At 40.8% G+C, this 21,220-nt stretch overlaps 1 protein-coding gene across 9 annotated transcripts in view; it reads left to right on the top strand.

The window, feature by feature from the left end:
* Positions 1 to 21,220, top strand: part of MLLT10 (MLLT10 histone lysine methyltransferase DOT1L cofactor) — a 212,401-nt gene that overhangs the window by 102,298 nt on the left and 88,883 nt on the right. For all 9 annotated transcript variants that reach the window (XM_030819220.1, XM_030819221.1, XM_030819217.1 and 6 more), the window contains one exon: positions 15,403 to 15,498. In XM_030819220.1, the coding sequence (XP_030675080.1) occupies positions 15,403 to 15,498 (96 nt within the window). The remainder of the gene's footprint in view (positions 1 to 15,402; positions 15,499 to 21,220) is intronic.

Raw genomic sequence — 21,220 nt, 5'->3', positions numbered from 1 at the left:
TTACCATGGTGGAGCAGGAGAGAGAAAATGAAGAGGGAAAGTTTGAAAGTGCTACATACTTTCAAACAACCAGATCTGGTGAGAACTCTATCAGGAGAACAGCAAGGGGGAAGTCTGCCCCCGTGATTCAGTCACCCCACCATCAGGTCCCTCCCCAAACACTTGCAGATTACAGTTCAACATGAGATTTAGGTGAGGACACAGAGCCAAACGATATCAGAGGTAATAATCGTATCCCCTTTGAAAGTTAGATAAATCTGTATTACAACTTCAAGGGTTTTGTTTTTGTTTTTGTTTTTTGTTTTTTGTTTTTTTTTTTGGTTTTAGTACAAATGAAGTTTTCAAATGTCCTCAAAAGAATGCTAATACAGAATATGCCTTATCAATCCTCTGTTCTGTTCCAGGAAGTTATTATTTAACTGAGTAGTATTTGGGAGAATAAATTTTGAAGACCTGCTTGCTTAAATAAATCACTTGTTAAAAGAAGATAAAAAGTGAAAGTAGATGTGAATAGCCTTTTTGAAATTTAGCTTGAATTCAGATGTTGAAGACAAACAGTAATACAGTGTGCATGAATTAAATGGCATGTCCATGAAATAGAATGTTACGGCTAACTGAATTGGCTGAGGATTAACTTCATTTAGTAGAGTTATTTTTTGCAACTTATAAGGTTGAGATTGCATGTAATGCGAAGACTCATGTCCAATTCATGTAGGTGTTTAGAATTGTATCCCAGCTATCTAATTATAGCATTATGGAGCTGAAGTAATGATAGCCAATTGTTTTCCATTAATAATATAAATATTTATTAATGTGTTTATCATCTGGGGCAGATGACCTAGTTTTCTTTTCCATTTTTATAGATGAAGAATAGGGACATGAAGGTTTAATTAGATTTGATAAATGTTTACAAAGCATCTGCTGAATTCAAGACACCATGCTCAATTCTTGGGGAAACAGAATCTAAAAATCTGGAGAGTCACAATCAATATTGAAGAGTTTGTTTAAAGTTTTGTATTTGGGAGCATAACACCAGTAGAACCCAGTTTATTTTTTAAAACTTTTCTGCTCCTTTCTGTGGCTTCTCTTTTGTATTTTTTCAGAAATGTAGCTATAAGCAGTGAGAGTGTTAATAGTAGATAGGTCTGACTTATCTGAAAAGCCATTTAACTGCAGTATATAATCTAATCTACTGATTGAAGGATGCACCTTCATTTTATGTGCCACTAAGAAAAAATCATGCCAAGTAAACTATGACACAGCAGTATTATAATACATAACCTGATTTTAGAGATTTATTTAAATAAATAAATCTCAGGATCTATTAAACATGGCATGTCAAAGAACTTAGAGTTCCTTTTAACTCTTCCAGGTGTTGCATATACAGTTAAAAGATGTGTATATGATTGTTCATCACTATAGTAGCTCACATTTAGAAATCATGTAAATTGTCCGTAACAGATGAATAAATTATGGCACATCTGTAAAATGGGGCATTATGTTGTGTCTCAGTTTCTTCATCTGCATCAAGTTGATTTTAGTGCTTACCTCATAGAGTTGTTAAAACTAAATTAGTTAGTACATGTAAAATGTCCTGGCACATATTAACTGAAAACTTGGTTGTTTAGACAGAAAACACAGGAGCATCTTAGTATTAACCAACATTATTATTGTAACACTTACGATTTAGAATCATGATTTAGAAGACTAATGAAGTGCAAAGATGTTTTTAATATAAGTGAAAGATACATAGTATACTCCCAGTTTTGGTTAGGAGATTTTTAGGCCAGGCATAGTGGCTCATGCATGTAATCCCAGCTCTTTTGGAAGCCAAGGCGGGTCTAAGAGTTGGAGACCAGCCTGGGCAACATGGCGAGAAGCCATCTCTACAAAAAATATAAAAATTAGCTGGGTATGGTGGCATGCACTTGTAGTAGTCCCAGCGACTTAGGAGGCTGAGGTGGGAGGATTGCTTGAGCCCAGGAAGTCGAGGCCGCAAAAGCTGAGATTGTGCCACTGCACTCCAGCCTGGATGTCAGAGACCCTGTCTCAAAAAAATTATTATGGATTCATTTGAGAATTAGTTTTTCACATTGTGACGCTTCCTGTCTACACAGTTAGGAATGTATCACCTAAGAAGTTGATTCTATATTGCCACAATGTAATTATCTTAGGAAATTTAACATTAATATAATACTATTAACAAACATATAATCCATAACCCAGCATCTCGTTGTTCGAGTAATGTCCTAATTGATAGCCAGTTTAAGAAGAAATTGATGCAGGAGTCAAGTATCAAACGTTGCATTTAGTTGTTGTCTCTTTAGTCTTCTTTAATCTAAAATAGTCCCAGCACTTTGGGAAGCCAAGGTGGGTGGATCACTTGAGGTCAGGAGTTCAAGACCAGCCTGGCCAATATGGTGAAACCCCATCACTACTAAAAATACAAAAATTAGCCGGGTGACGTGGCTCGTGCCTGTAATCCCAGCTACTGGGGAGGCTCAGGCAGGAGAATCACTTGAACCCAGGAGGCAGAGGTTTCAGTGAGCCGAGATCACACCCAGCCTGGGTGACACAGCGAGACTCAGTCTCGAAAAATAAAATAGTTACCAGGATTTTCTACCTTTCATGAGATTGACATTTTCTTGAGTTCAGACTAGTTGCTTTGCAGTGTTGCTCAACTAGGATTTGTCTGATTTGTTTCCTCCTGAAAAGATTCATGTTAAGCATATTTGATGGAAATACCACGTAGATGATGTCTTGTTCTCAGTGCATTGTGTCAAGCGACATATGATATTAGTTTATCCCATCATCTGTGATACTAAGTTTGATCACTTGGTTAAGGTGTTGTTTACCAGATCTACTGTGAAGCTTTCGTTTCCCTGTGAGATATTACTCGAGGCTTTGAAATTTCTGTTCCCCAGTAGTCTTTCATGGAGTGTGTTTAATATATCCATGGACGATCTTTGCCTGAATCTGTTGTAACTATGGTGGTAATAATGTGATGATTTTCTGTTTCTATCAGCGCTTCCATATTTACTTCTTGGCATGCTTTGATTATGAAGATCTTCATCTGTCCATTCAAACATCTGTCCATTCACTAATCTCTCCAGTATCAAGTAGATTCAGGTTTATTTTTTTAAGTTCACTGTGTTATGTAATTCCTGTTATTATTCATCTTAATGCTCAGATTGTCTCACATTTGGCCAATGGGAGTCCTTCAACTTGGCCCCTGTGCCCTTTTGAAATTTTTCAAAAGTTTATAAGCATTTCCTTAATTTCTAGTAAAACAGATGCTGTAGGCTTATCTTGTGTTCTTTTCTGCCCCAGACCTTGAATCAGCTCATTTTCTAACACTAGTTTCTTTTAGTGGAGGTAGCATATCTACTTGGACTGTGTCTCTGTCCTAGAATGGACCTTTCAGCAATTTGAGAGGTCATACCAGTCCTTCTTACTGTGTACCCCATGCGCTTACCTTTTATTGGCCAGTGCAGAACTCTTCCTGGTTTCAGCTGTCTTTTTCAAATTGGCCCTCAGTGCTTTCCAGTAAGTACTGTTGACTAAATATTTAGTGCTTTTCTTGTCAGTTCCTTCTTCCTCATGAATGCTGTTACCATGTGGGCCTTGTAACTCTTTTCCTTACCTCCTTGTATTTTGGGGTTGATGGTGATGCTTTTTCACTTGGTTTTGTTGTGTTATTCCATGAGTTTTTGGTTTTATTATCTATTTGCTTTGCTTGTTTGTTTTTTTGAGACAGAGTTTCACTCTATTGCCCAGGCTGGAGTGCAGTGGCATGATGTTGGCTCATTGCAGCCTCTGCCTCCTGGGTTCAAGCAATTCTCTTATCTCAGCCTCCCCAGTAGCTGGGATTACAGGTGCATGCCATGTCACCTGGCTAATTTTTATATTTTTAGTAGAGACTGTGTTTCATCATGTTGGCCAGGCTGGTCTCAAACTCCTGACCTCAAGTGATCTGCCCACCTTGGCCTCCCAAAGTCCTGGGATTACAGGCTCTTTGCTTTGTTTTTATATTTGGGATTCAGAAAGGATGAGAAACTATGTTGCTGCCACCATTTTCTCTTGTTTTTCTTTCTTTTTTTTTTTTTTTTTTGAGATATAGTTTCGCTCTTGTCTCCCAGTCTATGTTGCAAACTGGGCTCACTGCCACCTCTGCTTCCCGGGTTCAAGAGATTCACCAGCCTCAGCCTCCCGAGTAGCTGGGTGATCCGCTGTCTCGGCTCCCCAAAGTACTGGGATTACAAGCATGAGCCACTGCACCTGGCCTTTTTTTTTTTTTTTTTCATTGCTCTGTTTACTCCTCTTCTGTCAAATCATAGGTCTCTTCGTTTTACTCTTTTCTTGCTCCTCTTGTACCCACATTCAGCACTCAGCCTAGCCTTGCCTTTCTGGTGAAGCTAGACTTCCTTTGACTTACGTGACTCATACTGTATCTCTGTCTTTTGCATGGGTTTTGTTGTTGTTGTTTTTTTTGAAACAGAGTCTCACTCTGTCACCTAAACTGGAGTGCAGTGGCATGATCAGGGCTCACTGCAGCCTCAACCTCCTGCACTCAAGGAATACTCCCACCTCAGCCTCTGGAGTAGCTGGGACTACAGGTATGCACCACTGCTGCCTGGCTAAGTTTTTATGTTTTTTGCAGAGATGGAGTCTCTCTATGTTGCTTAGGCTGGTCTTGAGCTCCTGGGCTCAAGCTATCCTCCTCCCACCTTGGCCTACCAGTGTTGTGATTACAGGGTTGAGCCACTGCGACTGGCCCATGATTTTCTTATATTTTCATTTCACTTTTATATTGTCTTTATATATGTATATGTATATGTCTTATTGTCAGACTGTATCATGTCTCAAAACTGATCTATTTTTTTATGTTTTAATGTTCTTTTACAATGCCTAATATGATTTCTTTTCTTTTTTTTTTTTTTTTGAGATGGAGTTTCACTCTTGTTGCCCAAGCTGGAGTGCAATGGTGCGATCTCAGCTCACTGCAACCTCTGCCTCCGGGGTTTAAGCCGTTCTCCTGCCTCAGCCTCCCAAGTAGCTGGGACTACAGGCGTGTGCCACCACGTTGGCTAATTTTTGTATTTTTAGTAGCTTTTTTTTTTTTTTTTTAACTCTGAGTGTCAGGTGTGAGGTAATAGAAGAAAGGTAGTGTTGTTGACAGCTTGTGAGTACTTAACTAATTCTTGTTGCATTGACTATAGTATGGTAGTTGTGTATACATTTATAGGCAATTGGTAATAGGAAATGGAATCAGCAGATACTAATGGAGTTAGAGATGTTTTCTGAAGTCATGGAAAGCCATCATTACTTTTTTCTTCCTTCCTCATAAGGCCTTCGTGGGTGTGGCGTTCAGTTTCAATAAGAACTCTGTAGCAAGCTAATAGCTCCTTTTCAAAAAGGGGTGCACTTAATAGCCATGTCATTGGGGCATCAAGTCCAAATCTCCAGTGAGTGCCTGTGGATGGAGGCTTTTTTGCCAGAGGATTCAGTTGGCAAAATCATAATTCATAGAAACATGTAGCTTAAAAACATAATGAGGCCTGTGGGGTTCCAAAGGTAGAGAGTGTGCTTCACCTTGCTGCCTAGCTTCCAATACAGTGTGTTGGTTTTGGGCTACTCTCATAGGATGCATATTTACAGGATAGCTGACATTTAAAGGATAAGCAGAACGTTGAAGTGAGTGTCATAGAGCCCCTGTTATTTGAAGAGTTCAGTAAGGTGTTCAGCCTGCTTTTCGATGGTGGGAGTCTGAAGAGACCCCACCATCCTTGACTGCCAGAGGAATTTGGCGTTGTAAATCTGTTCCTATAGTTTGCAGAAACCTGTTGAGCAGGTCTTTGAAATTTATTGGAGTTTTTCCACCAACTGTGCTGACAGAGGAGATAACATTACAGAGCTTTTGAGACTGAGGCTTCTAATTTACCAGCCAACAGTGAGAGCTTTGGAAATCACAGGATAGAGGTACTGAGTCCTGACATACCTGTTTGTGGCAAGTGGCAAGGGAGTTTAGGTCACCCCTCGGGAAAGCACTTCAGACATATTGGAGGCTTTGACACATGGATGTAAGCTGATCTTGATCCTTGGGTATGAGTGTTATGGCAAAGAGTCATTAGAAATGTCCAGAACAACCTACCAAGTACCATCAGTCTGTGAGTAGATTTATTCTGTAACAGCTGGGGCTGTAAGAGCAATAACTAAACTCACTTGTTGCTAATTCACTCTTAGCTTCCAGCTCTTACTAGCCTTTTTTCACTGGCCTTGCAGGGCTTTTGTGTTGAGGTATTGCATCTCTTCCTACCCCTGGTACCTTTGAGTCCTTTATTGAAGCTGTGGCTTCCCTTTGTCCTTCTGGAATCCTATGCTGTTCTGTTGGACCATCCAGGAAAGAGACATGGTTTGGAGAGTGATTTATATGTCTCATTAGCATTTCTACATGCTGCTCTTCTTGGTTGGGAGAATACCTTTTGCACTTACGGGTGGATAAAGATGGCAAACTTTTCCTTTAAAGGACCAGATAGTAAATATTTTTGGGCTTTGTGGACCCCATTTAGTCTCTATCATATATTCTTCTTTTTTGGGGGGGTGGGGGCGCTAAGGAATATTTTAAAGATGCAACATTACTCTTAGCTTAGGTGTCATAATTTGCTGACTTCTGATATAACATATAATTTCCTCTTATACCTTCAGATGTCCAGGCAGTAATGAACGTACAGTTTAATTCCCCAAACACCCCACCTACAAAGTCACGTTAGCTTCCTTACCCCCGAGAATCCTGCCCACTGAATCCTGGGATCTTTTCCTTTCATGGGTCCAGGTAGGATAGTGATCTGGGTGCCTGTATCCAACAGAGTCTTAAAAACTTGTGTTTTCTGGCTGGGCACGGTGGCTTATGCCTGTAATCCCAACATTTTTAGAGGCTGAGGGGGGAGGACTGCTTGAGCCCAGGAGCGTGAGACCCCATCTCTATTTAAAAAAATAAATTGTGTCTTCTCCTCTCCTCAAATTCCTTAGCATACTTGGATGACTGCATGTGGCCATTGAGGCCTCTTGGGGATAGGGAGTGCACATCCCCATCTCTAATTATTTTTCTTCTTAAAGCACTGAGGTCACCTAATTGTTACAGTGGGGTAGAAATTAAGCTGACTGCCAGACTGGTGAGGAAGTCCTCTCTGCCTAACCAGAGTAGGTTAGCTGCCAGCAGAGCATCCTTGGGCAGGTCTGTTTAAACATAGTTTCTGGTGCTTAGCTTACATCTACCTCTTCTGTTTCTCTTCATTATTCAGGCAATAAAATGAAGACCCATTAACTGCCTAGTTGACCATACAATTTTTCATTTTTCGACTTTCCTCAGATCCCATTAATTGGCCTGTGAGGCCTTTAATTTTCCTCTTCTGAATAGCCATACCCCTAACAGCATCATATTCTCTCATCACCAAACTGTCAAGAACTATGAAAGAGGTGGAGTAGAAAAAACAAACAGTTTCTCCTGCTGTAATCTCACAATACAGAATGTTTCTGTGACCCATAAATGTATGGGGATTTCTCCCCACCAAGCAAGCTGTCAGTTTTGCAGCAGACATCATCTGCGTTTGGACACTATCCACCTGGAGATGGCATGAGATTACACAGGTTGGGAACTCAGTCCCGCAGGACTGAGCCTCACTTTTGTTGCTGATTCTAAGCCCCAGGTGCTTCTGTTCAAATGACTATGACTTGGGGTTCCCACAGCCCCCTCCTTGGGTTGGATTAATTTGCTAGAGTGGCTCACAGAACTCAGGGAAACCCTTACTTATGTTTACTGGTTTATTATGAAGGATATTACAGAGTATACAGGTGAAGAGATGAATAGTGTGAGGTATGTCACTGGGTAGGGAGGCAGAGCTTCCCCATCCTCTTGGGCCTTTGTTATACAGAGTTCACTGGATAGGCATGATTGAAGCATGGACACCTGTGTAGAAATGTGATTGGACAAAGGTATGATCTAACGCTAATAGACTGAGTAGGGAAACCCAGGCAGGCCTGTATGTTCACACGCTTCTTGGCCTCTCTGTGCAGCATTATTTTCTTCTGGGTATTGGGGCAGAACCCCTTCTGAAATGGGGGTTTTATGACCCACAATCAGACAAGGTAGGTCAGAGAATTTCTTTATGTCCAGCTCCGTGATAGAAAAGTAGGGGAAGTTTAGAGCTTATTTTTAGTTTTCATGGCCTGTCTTGGGGAGAAAAAGGAGGGCAGGAAAGGTCCGAAAGAGAGAGATTCTGTTTTCTGAGGCCTAAAGCACCCCATTATAACAAAGGATTGTCATTTCACCGTTGTTACTCTGACGCTGTTCTGAAGCTGCATCAGGAACCAAGGACAAAAGGCCAAATACTTTAACAAACGATACGCCTGTTTTTTTGGTTACTTAAAAAATGGCAAGGACTATGGGAGTTGTGACCCAGGGACTGTGGACAAAACCAATATATGTATGTATACACACACACACACACACACACACACACGTGTGTGTGTGTATATATATATATATGTGTATATATATGTATATATCATAATACCACAGAAGTCTATCATTTGACCTTACTTGTAAAGTAGCTAATTAAGAGATGCAACTTCTGGGTCAAGAGATAGACAACTTGTTACTTAGAGCAATAGCTGTAACCAGAGTATCAGTAATTTTTGGCCATTTCCCAAGCCCAGTTCCCATAGGGCACTGCAAAGAAGGCCAGATAAAATCTGTTCATGGTGTGTGTTGCATTACAGGAGAGGAGCCCTGAGCTTAGGGCACCTGAATCTTTTGTAATAGACAGTAAGCATAGCTGACCTTTGCTTTCTCTCTTCTGAGGCTATTCACTATATAAGCAACCTTGAAAAGATAGTCCAGAATAATGGGCTGCCATTGCCTAACTCAAAAGACATGCACAAATAGGAGAGACTCGTGTAGCATGGTTTCCTGACGCATGAATAATTCTCAAATTATGATTGGCTTTACACAATGTTTTTGATTCACAGCTAAGTCCAAAAGAGGTGTCCTTGATTGACAGACAAATTCTTCCAAGTTGTGAATCAGGGGCTTAGGTTTCTTCCATCTTGTGACTGCCTTCTTTAAAATGCTGCCTCTATGGCTTTTAATGCTTATTTTTGTTATCCATGTCAAAGGAACTAGTGTGGATACTAGAAATTTGGGGCTATTAAGGACCAGGCCTAGAGGTGACACACATCATTTTCATTCAGACTACACTGGTTGGAACCCAGCGCACTGGCCACATGTAACTGCAAAGGATGCTGGGAAATGTCTAGTTACATGCCAAATAAAAAGAAATGAGTTTGGCGAATAAGCTGTCTCTACCTCATTTTAGCCCATTCTTGTTAATTTGTATGTAATTACAGAGAATGACAGAAGACAGAGCATTTAAAAAATGAAAGTTAAAAAACAAAATCCCACTCCATATCTCACCATTGAGAAATAGCCATCACTTACCACTAAGTAAATATCACAGATTTTTTCTATGCATAGATAGATAGAGACATAGATACATACATAAAAAGGATAATTAGAGAAAAATTATTAAATTGAGTGAAACCTACTGATGTTTTAAACAGCAAAGGCAGATTTACTTGACTATCTAGAGGGAAAAGAAAGACCCTGTCTGTACAAAAACAACAGCAAGAAAACATAGCTGAATGTGTGGTGCGTGCCTATAGTCACAGCTACTCTGGAGGCTGAGGTTGGAGGATGCCTTGAGCCTGGAGTTTGAGGCTGCAGTGAGCTATGATCATACCACTGCACTCCAGCCTGGGTGACAGAATGAGACCAAAAAAACTTTTTCCCCCCCTTACCACAAGAAATATTATTTCCTCAAAGATGCCTTTAAGTTTAATAATAGAAATTACAAAAGCAAACAAGACATTGAAGAGGTAAGACTGTCTTTCTAGTTGGGGTGCTTTTAGCTCTAAGTGATGGAATACTCAAATCAGAGTGGCTGAAGCAATTGGAAATTTATTACTTCATGTAAGTTCAGATGCTAGGCTTTTCTAAGATTGGTTGATTTAACAGTAGCCAATTCAGCTGTGGCAGAGCATTGACTTTTTTGTGATTTTTTTGGCTTTTGCAGTCATGGTTGCCAGGACACTGCAGTTGTTCTGAGGATCATGGTCTAACACTTGAGCATCTAAAGGCAGGAAGGGAATACCTCAAAGAATGAGGAGAACAGCTAGAAAATTTCAACTTCTGGCCTGGTGCAGTGGCTCATGCCTGTAATCCCAGCACTTTGGGAGGCTGAGGCGGGCAGATCACTTGAGGCCAGGAGTTTGAGACCAGCCTAGCCAACATGGTGAAACCCAGTCTCTACGAAAAATATAAAAAATTAACTGGGCGTGGTGGCAGACGCCTGTAATCCCCGCTACTCTGGAGGCTGAGGCAGGAAAATGTCTTGAACCCGGAGGCGGAGGTTGCAGTGAGCCGAAATCGTGCCATTGCACTCCAGCCTGGGCAACAAGAGCGAAACACCGTTTAAACAAACAAAAACAAAAAAACGGAGAAGTAGCTGGGTGCGGTGGCTCACGCCTGTAATCCCAGCACTTCGGGAGGCCGAGGCGGGCAGATTACCTGTGGTCAGGAGTTTAAGACCAGCCTGGCCAACATGATGAAACCCCATCTCTACTAAAAATACAAAAATTAGCCGGGTGTGGTGGCACGTGCCAGTAATCCCAGCTACTTGGGAGGATGAGGCAGGAGAATTGCTTGAGCCGGGGAGATGGAGGTTGCAGTGAGCCAAGATTGAGCCACTGCAGTCCAGGCTGGCCAACAGAGCAAGACTCTTGTCTCAAAAAAAAAAAAAAGAAAGAAAAATTTAACTTCTATTTTATTATCCTGATTGAAACCTATTCCAGGCCTAAAGCAGTCAGTGGCTAAAGAGAGTCGATTTCTCTTAATTACCTTGGACTCATCCATTTTCACCTCTGGGCTGGGGAATAGATACACTTTTATGAGGACATGAGAAGGTGATCATGAATTTTCTTAAGAAATCAGCACTTTGTCAGCAAGAAAGATGTTTATGTCTAATCACTATTTGGCAGATTTATGTTTGTTTGTTTTTTTTTTTTTTTTTTTTTTTTTTTTGAGATGGAGTCTTGCTCTGTCACCCAGGCTGGAGTGCAGTGGTGCAATCTCGGCTCACTGCAAACTCCGCCTCCCAGGTTCACGCCATTCTCCTGCCTCAGCCTCTCCGAGTAGCTGGGACTACAGGCGCCTGCCACCACGCCCGGCTAATTTTTTGTATTTTTAGTAGAGGCGGGGTTTCACCGTGGTCTTGATCTCCTGACCTCGTGATCTGCCCGCCTCGGCCTCCCAAAGTGCTGGGATTACAAGCGTGAGCCACCGCGCCCGGCCTACCTTTAGTTGTTTTAATACTTGGGTTGCGTGTTTCTGTTGCTGTTTACTGGCTTTTTTTTTTTTGGAATTGCCCAGTCGTGTCCAATGACATATGTATTTTCTTATTTATTAAAAAATTTAAAGAGAATTAAAATACAGAATTTTTAGTTTTACCGTTTTCCCAGTTTGGTTTTTGTTTTTTAATTTGTATAGCTAAGTCTGTGTTTTCCCTTTCTGTTTTTTTTTTATTTTTTGGGGGGAGTTAGAAAAGTCTTTCCTTCCTTAAAGTCAAATACTTTAAAAATACTTTCTAGCTGCCTTTGATGTTATTTTAAGTTTTACTTAACCCTTTAACCCATCGGGATTTTGTTTTATTTTGTCTAAGATATTTTCCCCTAAATTATTAACCAGTTCTAATACCATTATTAAGTAATTTTAGTCTTTGCCTTCTGGTTTGGAACCTCCTCTTTATCATACACCAAATTTTCATGTATAATTGACTCTTTTCCTGGGTTTTCTCTTTGTTAATCTGTTTAAATCAACATATCTTTTTAGTGACAGTCATTAGACTTCTTTGATTCGCATTTGATGGGCTGTTCATATGGATATAAGCCATGCACACTGTGTTCCAATGAACACTTGTAATGCTCATGGCAGGATACATTTCTTGATGTATCACAGAAGACCAGAGTTCTTTATTGTTCCATGATTTGCTTTGTATGATTTTTTTTATGTCTCTATATTGTATATTTTCGCACAGGTACATGTGTATTTTTTACCTTTTACTCTCATTTGTTTTGCAAGTTGTTAGGGTTTGTTTACTTTTTTGTTATTCAGGATCGTTCACCATTAAATTATCTCAGCTCTTATAACCTTGAAGAACAAAGCCCAGAATGGGAAGTAGAATATATAGAGTAAAGGAGGATAGAAAGGTCTTAATTATCTTTATAGGGAGAAAAACATTGATATAACACTTAAAGACCAGGATCATTTGAATTTCTTAGACTAGAATGTATAAATTTGTTATTTTGGTGTGTGTAGTTGCCCATTTTCATACTGCTATGAAGAAATATGCGAGACTGGGTAATTTTATAGAAAAAGAGGTTTAATGGTCTCACAGTTGCACATGGCTGGGGAGGCCTCACAATTATGGCAGAAGGCGAAGGAGGAGTAAAGGCAAGTCTTATGTGGCGGCAGGCAGGAGACAATGTGCAGGGAACTACCCTTTATAAAACCATCAGCTCTTATGAGATTTATTCACTATCATGAGAACAGCACAGGAAAAACCCACCCCTGTGATTCAATTATTACCAGGTCCCTCCCATGACACTTGGGGATTATGGGATCTACAATTCAAGATGAGATTTGGGTGAAGACACAGCCAAACCATATCAATGTATTAACATACAAAAATCCTAATATTGTTACTTTTGTTTTTTTAAACAAATGGGGTCTCACTCTGTCACCCAGGTTGGAGTGCAGTGGTATGATCACAGTTCACTGCAGCCTCAACCTTCCAGGCTCAAGCAGTCCTCCCGCCTTGGCCCTCCTAGTAGCTGGGACCACAGGTTTACGCCACCACAGCTGGCTAATTTTTTATTTTTTTGTAGAGACGGGGTCTCCTATGTTTCCCAGGCTGGTCTTGAACTCCTTGGCTTAAGTGATCCTCCCGTCTTGGCTTCCCAAAGTGCTGGGATTACAGGTGTGAGCCGCTGTGCCTGGCTTGTATTGTTATTTTTAGTTTGTGCTTTCTTTAGCTCCCATGATCCAATTGTGTATTCTAGTCTGGTTTCAGTTACACTGTTGCTTTAAACCACTCGACGACTTTTAGTGGCTTATTAACTGGTGGGCTCAGCAGGGTTGATTTATCTTTCTTCCATGTGGTATCAGTTGGATTTACTCATAAGGATTCATTAAGCTGGTGGCTAGCTAGGTGGTCAGTGTTGGTCTTATTCACATGTCTGGTGCCAGGCGCTGCTGGCTATAGGCTAGAGTACCTCAATTCACCATGTGACGTCATTCTCCATTTGTCCTCTCTATGAGGAGAGTGTGGAATGATTCTTTACATGGTGGCTGATAACCGAGGTGGCAGAGGTGGAAGCCATGAAGACTTTTTAAACCTCCAGGTTCCTGAGCTTATACACCATCACTTCTGCCACATCCTGTTGAGTAACGCAAGTCATAAGGTTAACCCAGGTTCAAGGGAGTGGAGAAGAGGATGTCTTAGGATGAGAAGAGCAGTGATAACCCATTGTAGAGAATATGGCATGATTCTTTGGGGAGTCATTATCTGCCACAATCAAAATAACTTTAGGGTAAAAATGTTTCCTAAAAAGCCTGAATTAGAAGCATTATTGGGTGGGAAGATAGCTTGTGCCAGGAGTTCGAGAACACTCTGGGCAACATAGTGAGACCCCTGTCTCTACAAAAAGTAAAATAAAAAATTAGCCTGTAGCCAGGCCTTGGTGGCATGTGCCTGTAGTCCCAGCTACTTGGGAGGCTGAGGCTGCAGCGAGCCGAAATCACACCACTGCACTCTCAAAAATAAAAAAAATACATATTAAATAAAGCCTTGTGTGGTGGCATGTGCCTATAGTCCTGACTACTTGGGAGGCTGAGGTGAGAGGATTGCTTGAGCCTAGGAGGTTGAGGCTGTAGTGAGCTGTGATCGTACCACTGCACTCCAGCCTGAGTGACAGAGCGAGGCCCTGTTTCAAAAAGAAAAGAAGAGTATTATTGTGTTAATTTACATTTACTGTTGCTAGAGTACTAACAATGCAGCCTGAAAATATCTTAACGTACTTAGATCAGGAATTAAAAGCAAAAAAAAATGGCAGTATTTTGGGGGTATTAGAGTAAAACATCTATCTTTAATTTGTATGCATTGTGTTCTGCTTGTATGTAAACCTTTTTAGGATGACAGTGATACCAATCTTTCATGACTTGAAAAGATTAAGGGCCCTCGATGGTCTGATTTAAGCTTCATGAGAAATAAACCAATTCAACAAACTCCTTAAATAGTAAATTTCACACCCAATACTGTTTCGTAATGTAGTGATTCAAACAACAGAACATTTTGGTTAAAATTATCTGACATTAAGTTGGACTTCCAATATGTAATTAATTTTTTATTTTATTGAATTCCTTTTTATATTTAGCTCATCAGTTTTAGCACTTTATAGCACACCCTAACTTTATCTAAATTTTTTTGTTAGAGATAACTAATTCATCTATTTTTTTTGAGTAAACCCAGGAAATAATTTTTTGCTGGAGTTTCTGTGCCTCTAGTTTCTGGAGAAATTCTCATGCATGGTAGAGGAAAATCTGGTACTGTTCAGATGCGAAGTGCTATGTATACTTTAAAGTACTATTTCAAAATGTTCACAAAAGTATTTGGTGGTGTTTTTCGTTTCTTTTGTTGTTGTTGTTGAGACGGAGTCTCACACTGTTGCCCAGGCTCGGGTGCAGTGGCACGATCTTGGCTCACCACAACCTCCGCCTCCTGGGTTCAAGCGATTCTCCTGCCTCAGCATCCTGAGTAGCTGGGATTACAGGTGTGCACCACCATGCCCGGCTAATTTTTGTATTTTTAGTAGAGATGGGGTTTCACCGTGTTGGTCAGGCTGATCTCAAACTCTTGACCTTGTGTTCCGCCCACTTCAGCTTCCCAAAGTGTTGGGATTACAGGTGTGAGCCACTATGCCCGGCCGTATTTGGTGTTTTTAAGGAGAAAAAGTGTATATTTTGCCGAATGTAAATGTAGCAAATAATTACAGACTTCAGTTATTTATTAGTATTACTTTAGACTTATCAAGAATAAAAAAGCTGAACTTACTTAAAAAGAAACTCACACTAGTATTACTTGTTTATGAAACAACACGATGATCAGAGGAAGTGATTTTTGACAGAAGTATTTGTTAATATTTTAAATTACTAGTTATAAAAAAATCTCTATTGCATATATGGTGTTATATTTCAAATTTAAATTGGATTTTACTTATATTCATTTTTAGAAATATAAAGAGAAGGACAAACACAAACAAAAACACAAGAAGCAGCCAGAACCATCACCTGCATTGGTTCCATCCTTGACTGTTACTACAGAAAAAGTAAGTTTTAAGTATCATATTTTATTTTATGTAATAAGTAGTTATTATGCTGATTTTCACCTCTAAAAACTGTTTTCATTCCCTAACTTTTCCCAGCTTTTCAACCACATATCAGGCACTTAGAATTCTCATTTCTTTCTTTTTTTTTTCCTTTTCTTTTGTTCTTTTCTTTTTTCTTTTCTTTTTTTTTTTTTTTTTTTTTTTTTTTTTTTTTTTTTTTTTTTTTTGAGACGGAGTCTCGCTCTGTCGCCCAGGCTGGAGTGCAGTGGCGCAATCTCGGCTCACTGCAAGCTCCGCCTCCCGGGTTCACGCCATTCTCCTGCCTCAGCCTCTCCAAGTAGCTGGGACTACAGGCACCCGCCACCACGCCCAGCTAATTTTTTGTATTTTTTAGTAGAGACGGGGTTTCACCGTGGTCTCGATCTCCTGACCTCGTGATCCACCCGCCTCGGCCTCCCAAAGTGCTGGGATTACAAGCGTGAGCCACCGCGCCCGGCCTCTTTTCTTTTTTTTTTTTTTTTTTTTTTTGAGAGGGAGTTTCGCTCTTATTGCCCAGGCTGGAGTGCAGTGGCGTGATCTCGGCTCACTGCAACCTCTGCCTCCCGGGTTCAACTGATTCTCCTGCCTCAGTCTCCCGAGTAGCTGGGATTACAGGCGCCTGCCACCATGCCTGGCTGATTTTTTGTATTTTTAGTAGAGACGGGATTTTGCCATGTTGGGCAGGCTCATCTCAAACTCCTGACCTCAGATGATCCGCCTGCCTCGGCACTCCCAAAGTGCTGGTATTATAGGTGTGCGCCCCACCTAGAATTCTCATTTCTTTTCTTTTTTCTCTTTTTGAGACGGAGTCTTGCTCTGTTACCCAGGCTGGAGTGCCGTGGCACAATCTCAGCTCACTGCAACCTCCACTTACCTGGTTCAAGTGATTCTCCTGCCTCAGACTCCCGAGTAGCTGGGACTACAGGCACATGCCACTGCGCCTGGCCAGTTTTTTGTATCTTTAGTAGAGACGGGGTTTCACTGTGTTAGCCAGGATGGTCTCGATATCCTGACCTTGTGATCCGCCCACCTCACCCTCCCAAAGTGCTGGGATTACAGGCGAGAGCCACCGCTCCTGGCCTGAATTCTCATTTCTTACCTTATTCTACTGTTTATTCTGTGCTTGTCTCCAAAGCCTGTTGTTAAGTAAGGATAACAAGTGGGAACCATCATTGAGACAGAGAATTTTGGCTGTGGGTGGATTTCATTCACCTGAGATTTTGAATTCTAGCCTCGCCACTTACTGATTGAGTGTTTAGGTTAATTAACCTTGGTTAACTCAATTATATCATTTCTAAAGTGGGGGAAATTATTAGTGAAATTGAATGACAGAATACATGTAAAGCAATTAGAACAGTATTTGGTTCATAGTGAGAATTAGTAAATATTATTATTGGGATTATTATCTTGTGGTTAATATGAAAACAGAGGGAGACTGGGACAGAATAAGTAAGTCGGGAAATGCAGTAGGAGATAAGTCTAGGGTGAGGGGCCCATTATGCAAAGCCATATAAACCTGTGTAAGGACTTTGTGTTTAGTTTGATTGAAAAGTGAACTATTGGAGGTTTCTGAATTGAGATGTAACGTGGTCTGACGTAGGTTTTGAAAGGACCTCCTCTGGCTGTTTTGTTTTGGACAGGCTGTGGAAAGTCAGAATGGAAGCAGGGAGGCCATTAGCAAGGTATGCAGTCATCCAGAGAGAGATGGTGGTAACAATAGAGATAGTGATAGGTGATCAGATTCTGAATACATACAAAGCCCACCTGACTTTCTTACAGATAAGTTAGAGGCATATGAGAAAGAGAGGATCCATGGATGATTCCAAAGATTTTGGGTCAGATCACTAGAAGGTATAGAGTCACTGTTAACAAAGAGGGGAAAGACTGTGGGCATAGCAGGTTGAGGTGAAAGAAAGGAATTCAGTTTGGGATGTGGTTTTAGTTTTCTATTGCAGATGAAATTACTACAATATGCCAATTTAAAACAACATAAGTTTGCTAGTCGTGGTTCTGTAGGCCAGAAGTCTGGGTGGACTCAGCTGTTTCCTCTAATTAGGGTCTCTCAAGGCCAAAATCAAGGTGTTCGATGCTCTGGGTTCTTAACTGAAAGAATCTGTTTCTACTGTTGGTCAGGTTATTGGCAGAATGAATCTGCTTATATGCTTGGTCAGGTTATTGGCAAAATTTGGTTTCTTGTGATTGATTGTAGGACTGAGGTGCCCATTTCTTTGCTGCCTGTCAGGTGGGGGTCAGCCCTTGGCTTCTAGAGCCTGTTTTTGTTTCCTTGTGCCATTGTCACATGATCCCCTCCATCTCATAGGTAGCAATGGCATGTTGAATTCCTCTTACACTTGGAATTTTTTTTTTTTTTGCATCTCTTTTGCTTTTAGTTGGAGAAAGTTCTCTTTTTAAGCTCATGTGATTAGATTGGGTCTACCTGGAAAGTCCAAGATAACGTCCCTATTTTAAAATCCTTAAGTTTAATTACATCTGCAAAGCCCCTTTTGCCATGTAATATAACATATTCACAGGTTTCAGGGATTAGAATGTGGACCTCTTGGTTGAGGGGTGCTACCCTGCCTACCACAGATATGTTGGGGTTGAGATATATCTATTAATATTAGACATCTAAGTAGATATGCTGACTAGCCAGTTGGATACCTACTCTGGTATTCAGAAAAGAGGTCTCAACTTTGGATATTAAATGTAGGAATTATATGCATATGGAGTTCTTTGAAGCCCACAAGACTGTGAATGATACCACTAAGGGAGAAGTGAGTGCAGGTAGAGAAATAGGCCTTAGGAGGCCCAGGACCTCCTGTGTTGAAAGGTCTGGAAGAGGAGGTACAACCAACAAAGGAGACTGAGAAGAGGCTAGAGTTTGGAAGAAAACTAACAGGATGTGGTATGCTGGAAGCCAAGTTAAAGAAAGGTGGGGATAAGTGAACTGTGTCATATATTAAGGACTAGCCCTTTTAGTCATTTGGAGGTCATTACTGACCTTGAACAGGTTTTTTTTTTTTTTTTTTTTTTTTTTTTTGAGACGGAGTCTCGCTCTGTTGCCCAGGCTGGACTGCAGTGGCACGATCTCGGCTCACTGCAAGCTCCGCCTCCTGGGTTTGCGCCATTCTCCTGCCTCAGCCTCCCGAGTAGCTGGGACTACAGGCGCCCGCCACCACGCCCAGCTAATTTTTTGTATTTTTAGTAGAGACGGGGTTTCACCATGTTAGCCAGGATGGTCTCGATCTCTTGACCTCGTGATCCACCCGCCTCGGCCTCCCAAAGTGCTGGGATTACAAGTGTGAGCCACCGCGCCGGGCCGACCTTGAACAGTTTTAAATACCGATTGAGGCAAAAGCCTGATTGGAGTGCTTTATAGAGAGAATGGGGGAGAAAAGTCAGCAGTGTGTGCAAATCAGGAGCTTTGCTATGAAGAGGAACAGAAGAATAGGTTAGGGAAGTGGAGATAATGAAGGGTATTTTTAAAATAAGATAAATAATGGGATGTTAGGTACACTAATAGGAATGATTCAGTAGAGAGGAGGAATAATGAAATGATAGAAATACAGGAATATTGCTACAGTGATGTCCCCTAGAATATGCGAAGGGATGGGATTTGGGGGAAAATATCTTGTGATAAATCCAGAGGTTTTTTGGTAAAGTAAGAAGCAATGCTTTTAGTTGTGACGATTTGAGGAGTATTAGAGATTTGAGCGAAGAAAAAAAGGCATGAGATAGTTAACTATAATAATGCAAAAGAAAATTACCACGATGTTTACTATGATTTCTGGGTAGTCATAATGTTCCACGTGAGGTTCATGGTCAAGACTTAAAGGTGAGGCAGATTTACACAGCTTTTTGTTTTTCTCTATTCTTGTCCATCTCTATGGATTTGGGCACAGAGTAGGGTTTACCATCTGAATATAGCAAATGAGTGAGAGTAAATGCCAGGGGGGTTATAATGATGAATCATTATATTTAAACCCAGTGGGTAGGGAAATGAGGACAATAGATGAGGGATAGTATATACTGGTTAATGGTTTCTGGTGAAATTAAAGGATTGTTGAAGGCTGCGCATGGTGGCTCATGCCTGTAATTTCAGTACTTTGGGAGGCTGAGGCAGGAGGATTGCTTGAGCCCAGGAGTTTGAGACCAGCCTGGGCAACTCAGTATGACCTCAAAGATTGTTGGAGTAGTAAACAGTGAATTAGAAATATGAAGTGATATTTAAGAGTAGGATATATGAAATGGAGATTATTGAGGGTTTGAGATTATTTAATCATATCAGAATCTAGGATGTAATCGGCATAAGGGGCTGATGTAGGGCAGAAGACAAGATCATTGGAAGAGAGGCTGTCAAGGAACGGAGAGACTGGAGGTTATAAAAGATTGTCTAGATGTATATTGAATTCTCTAAGAAGTAAAATAACAGTAGTGTTGAAGACTGACAGTAATGTAGGTCCTAAGGCAGTGGTTGGCAAACTTTTTCTGTCAGGGGCTGAATACTAAGTATTTTAGGTTTTGTAGGCCATACTGGCTCTTTTTAATCCTCAGACCTTTGCTGCTGTAGAACAGAGTAGCCATAGACAATTTGTAAACAAGCGGATGTGGCAGTTTTCCAGCAAAACTTTATGGACACTAGAACTTAAATTTCATATAGTTTTCACGTGTTATGAAATAGTCTTCTTTTGATTTTTTTAAAAAGCCATTTAAACATCTTAAAATCATTCTTAGCTGTTGAGCTATACAAAAACAGGTGGATGACTAGAGGGCCTGTAGTTTGCTGTATCCTACCCTAGTGATGAGACCGAATGGTTGCTAATGTCTGGTGACTTGAGATTTTTTTGCTGGAAGGTTTTAGAGAGTTGTAGAATTAACATTGAAGAATGAGGAAACCTACCTCATCTCCATACCCAGTGATACAAGAGCTGTGGGAGCAAAGTAACATTGAGATAGCTACAGAGTAAACAGTGGGTTTTAGGGTCGATCTAAGTTTTTGTTGGAACAAGAATCAGAGGAGATGTTCAGAGAAAAGGATGGGATACATTGCACCTTGTTCTCAGAGCACAGTGGAAGGCTTTCGGCTGTTGAAGAAGGGGTGGCAGGTGTGGACATAATAGGGGAGGTTCACAACTGTGTAGGGATGAGGCAGGTGAGGATGGACCAGGAGTCTTTTGATGACTGACATAAAAACAGGGAGAAAGTCGTTATCAGATTGACCCTGGTAGACTTCAGGCAGATAAGATGAGGCCTTGAGTGTTTGAAGAGGTTGGGTAGAGAGGTAGTATGGGCTCCTTCTTGATCCTGATGGCTGGTGGAAGACTTCAGTCATAGGTTCCTTTCTGGGGAACGGTGTCATTTTACGTTGGTTCACCACACTCTCCTCTTGATGGAAAGATAGGGATAGGTCAGGGAAAGAAAGGCTGTTTTACCCAGAACTTTAGGGTTCCTTCTAGACTATATGGGTTTTTAAAAATTATTGATATATCGTAGTTGTACATATTTTGGAGGTACATGTAATATTTAATACATGTACACAATGTGTAGACTCCATGGTTGATGATGGTAGAGCACACTTAAATTGAAAGTCAAGGGAACTTTAATTCACTACTGTAATTTTTAAATGTCTGTATCATGTAGTGTTTGTACATTTTTAACCTTAGTTTACCATCTCTTACTCCTT

Source organism: Nomascus leucogenys, chromosome 9 (assembly GCF_006542625.1).
Source record: "Nomascus leucogenys isolate Asia chromosome 9, Asia_NLE_v1, whole genome shotgun sequence".
NCBI classification, from domain to species: Eukaryota; Metazoa; Chordata; class Mammalia; order Primates; family Hylobatidae; genus Nomascus; species Nomascus leucogenys.
Note: the sequence above shows the minus strand (reverse complement) of the source record. Positions and strands in the feature narration are given on the sequence as shown.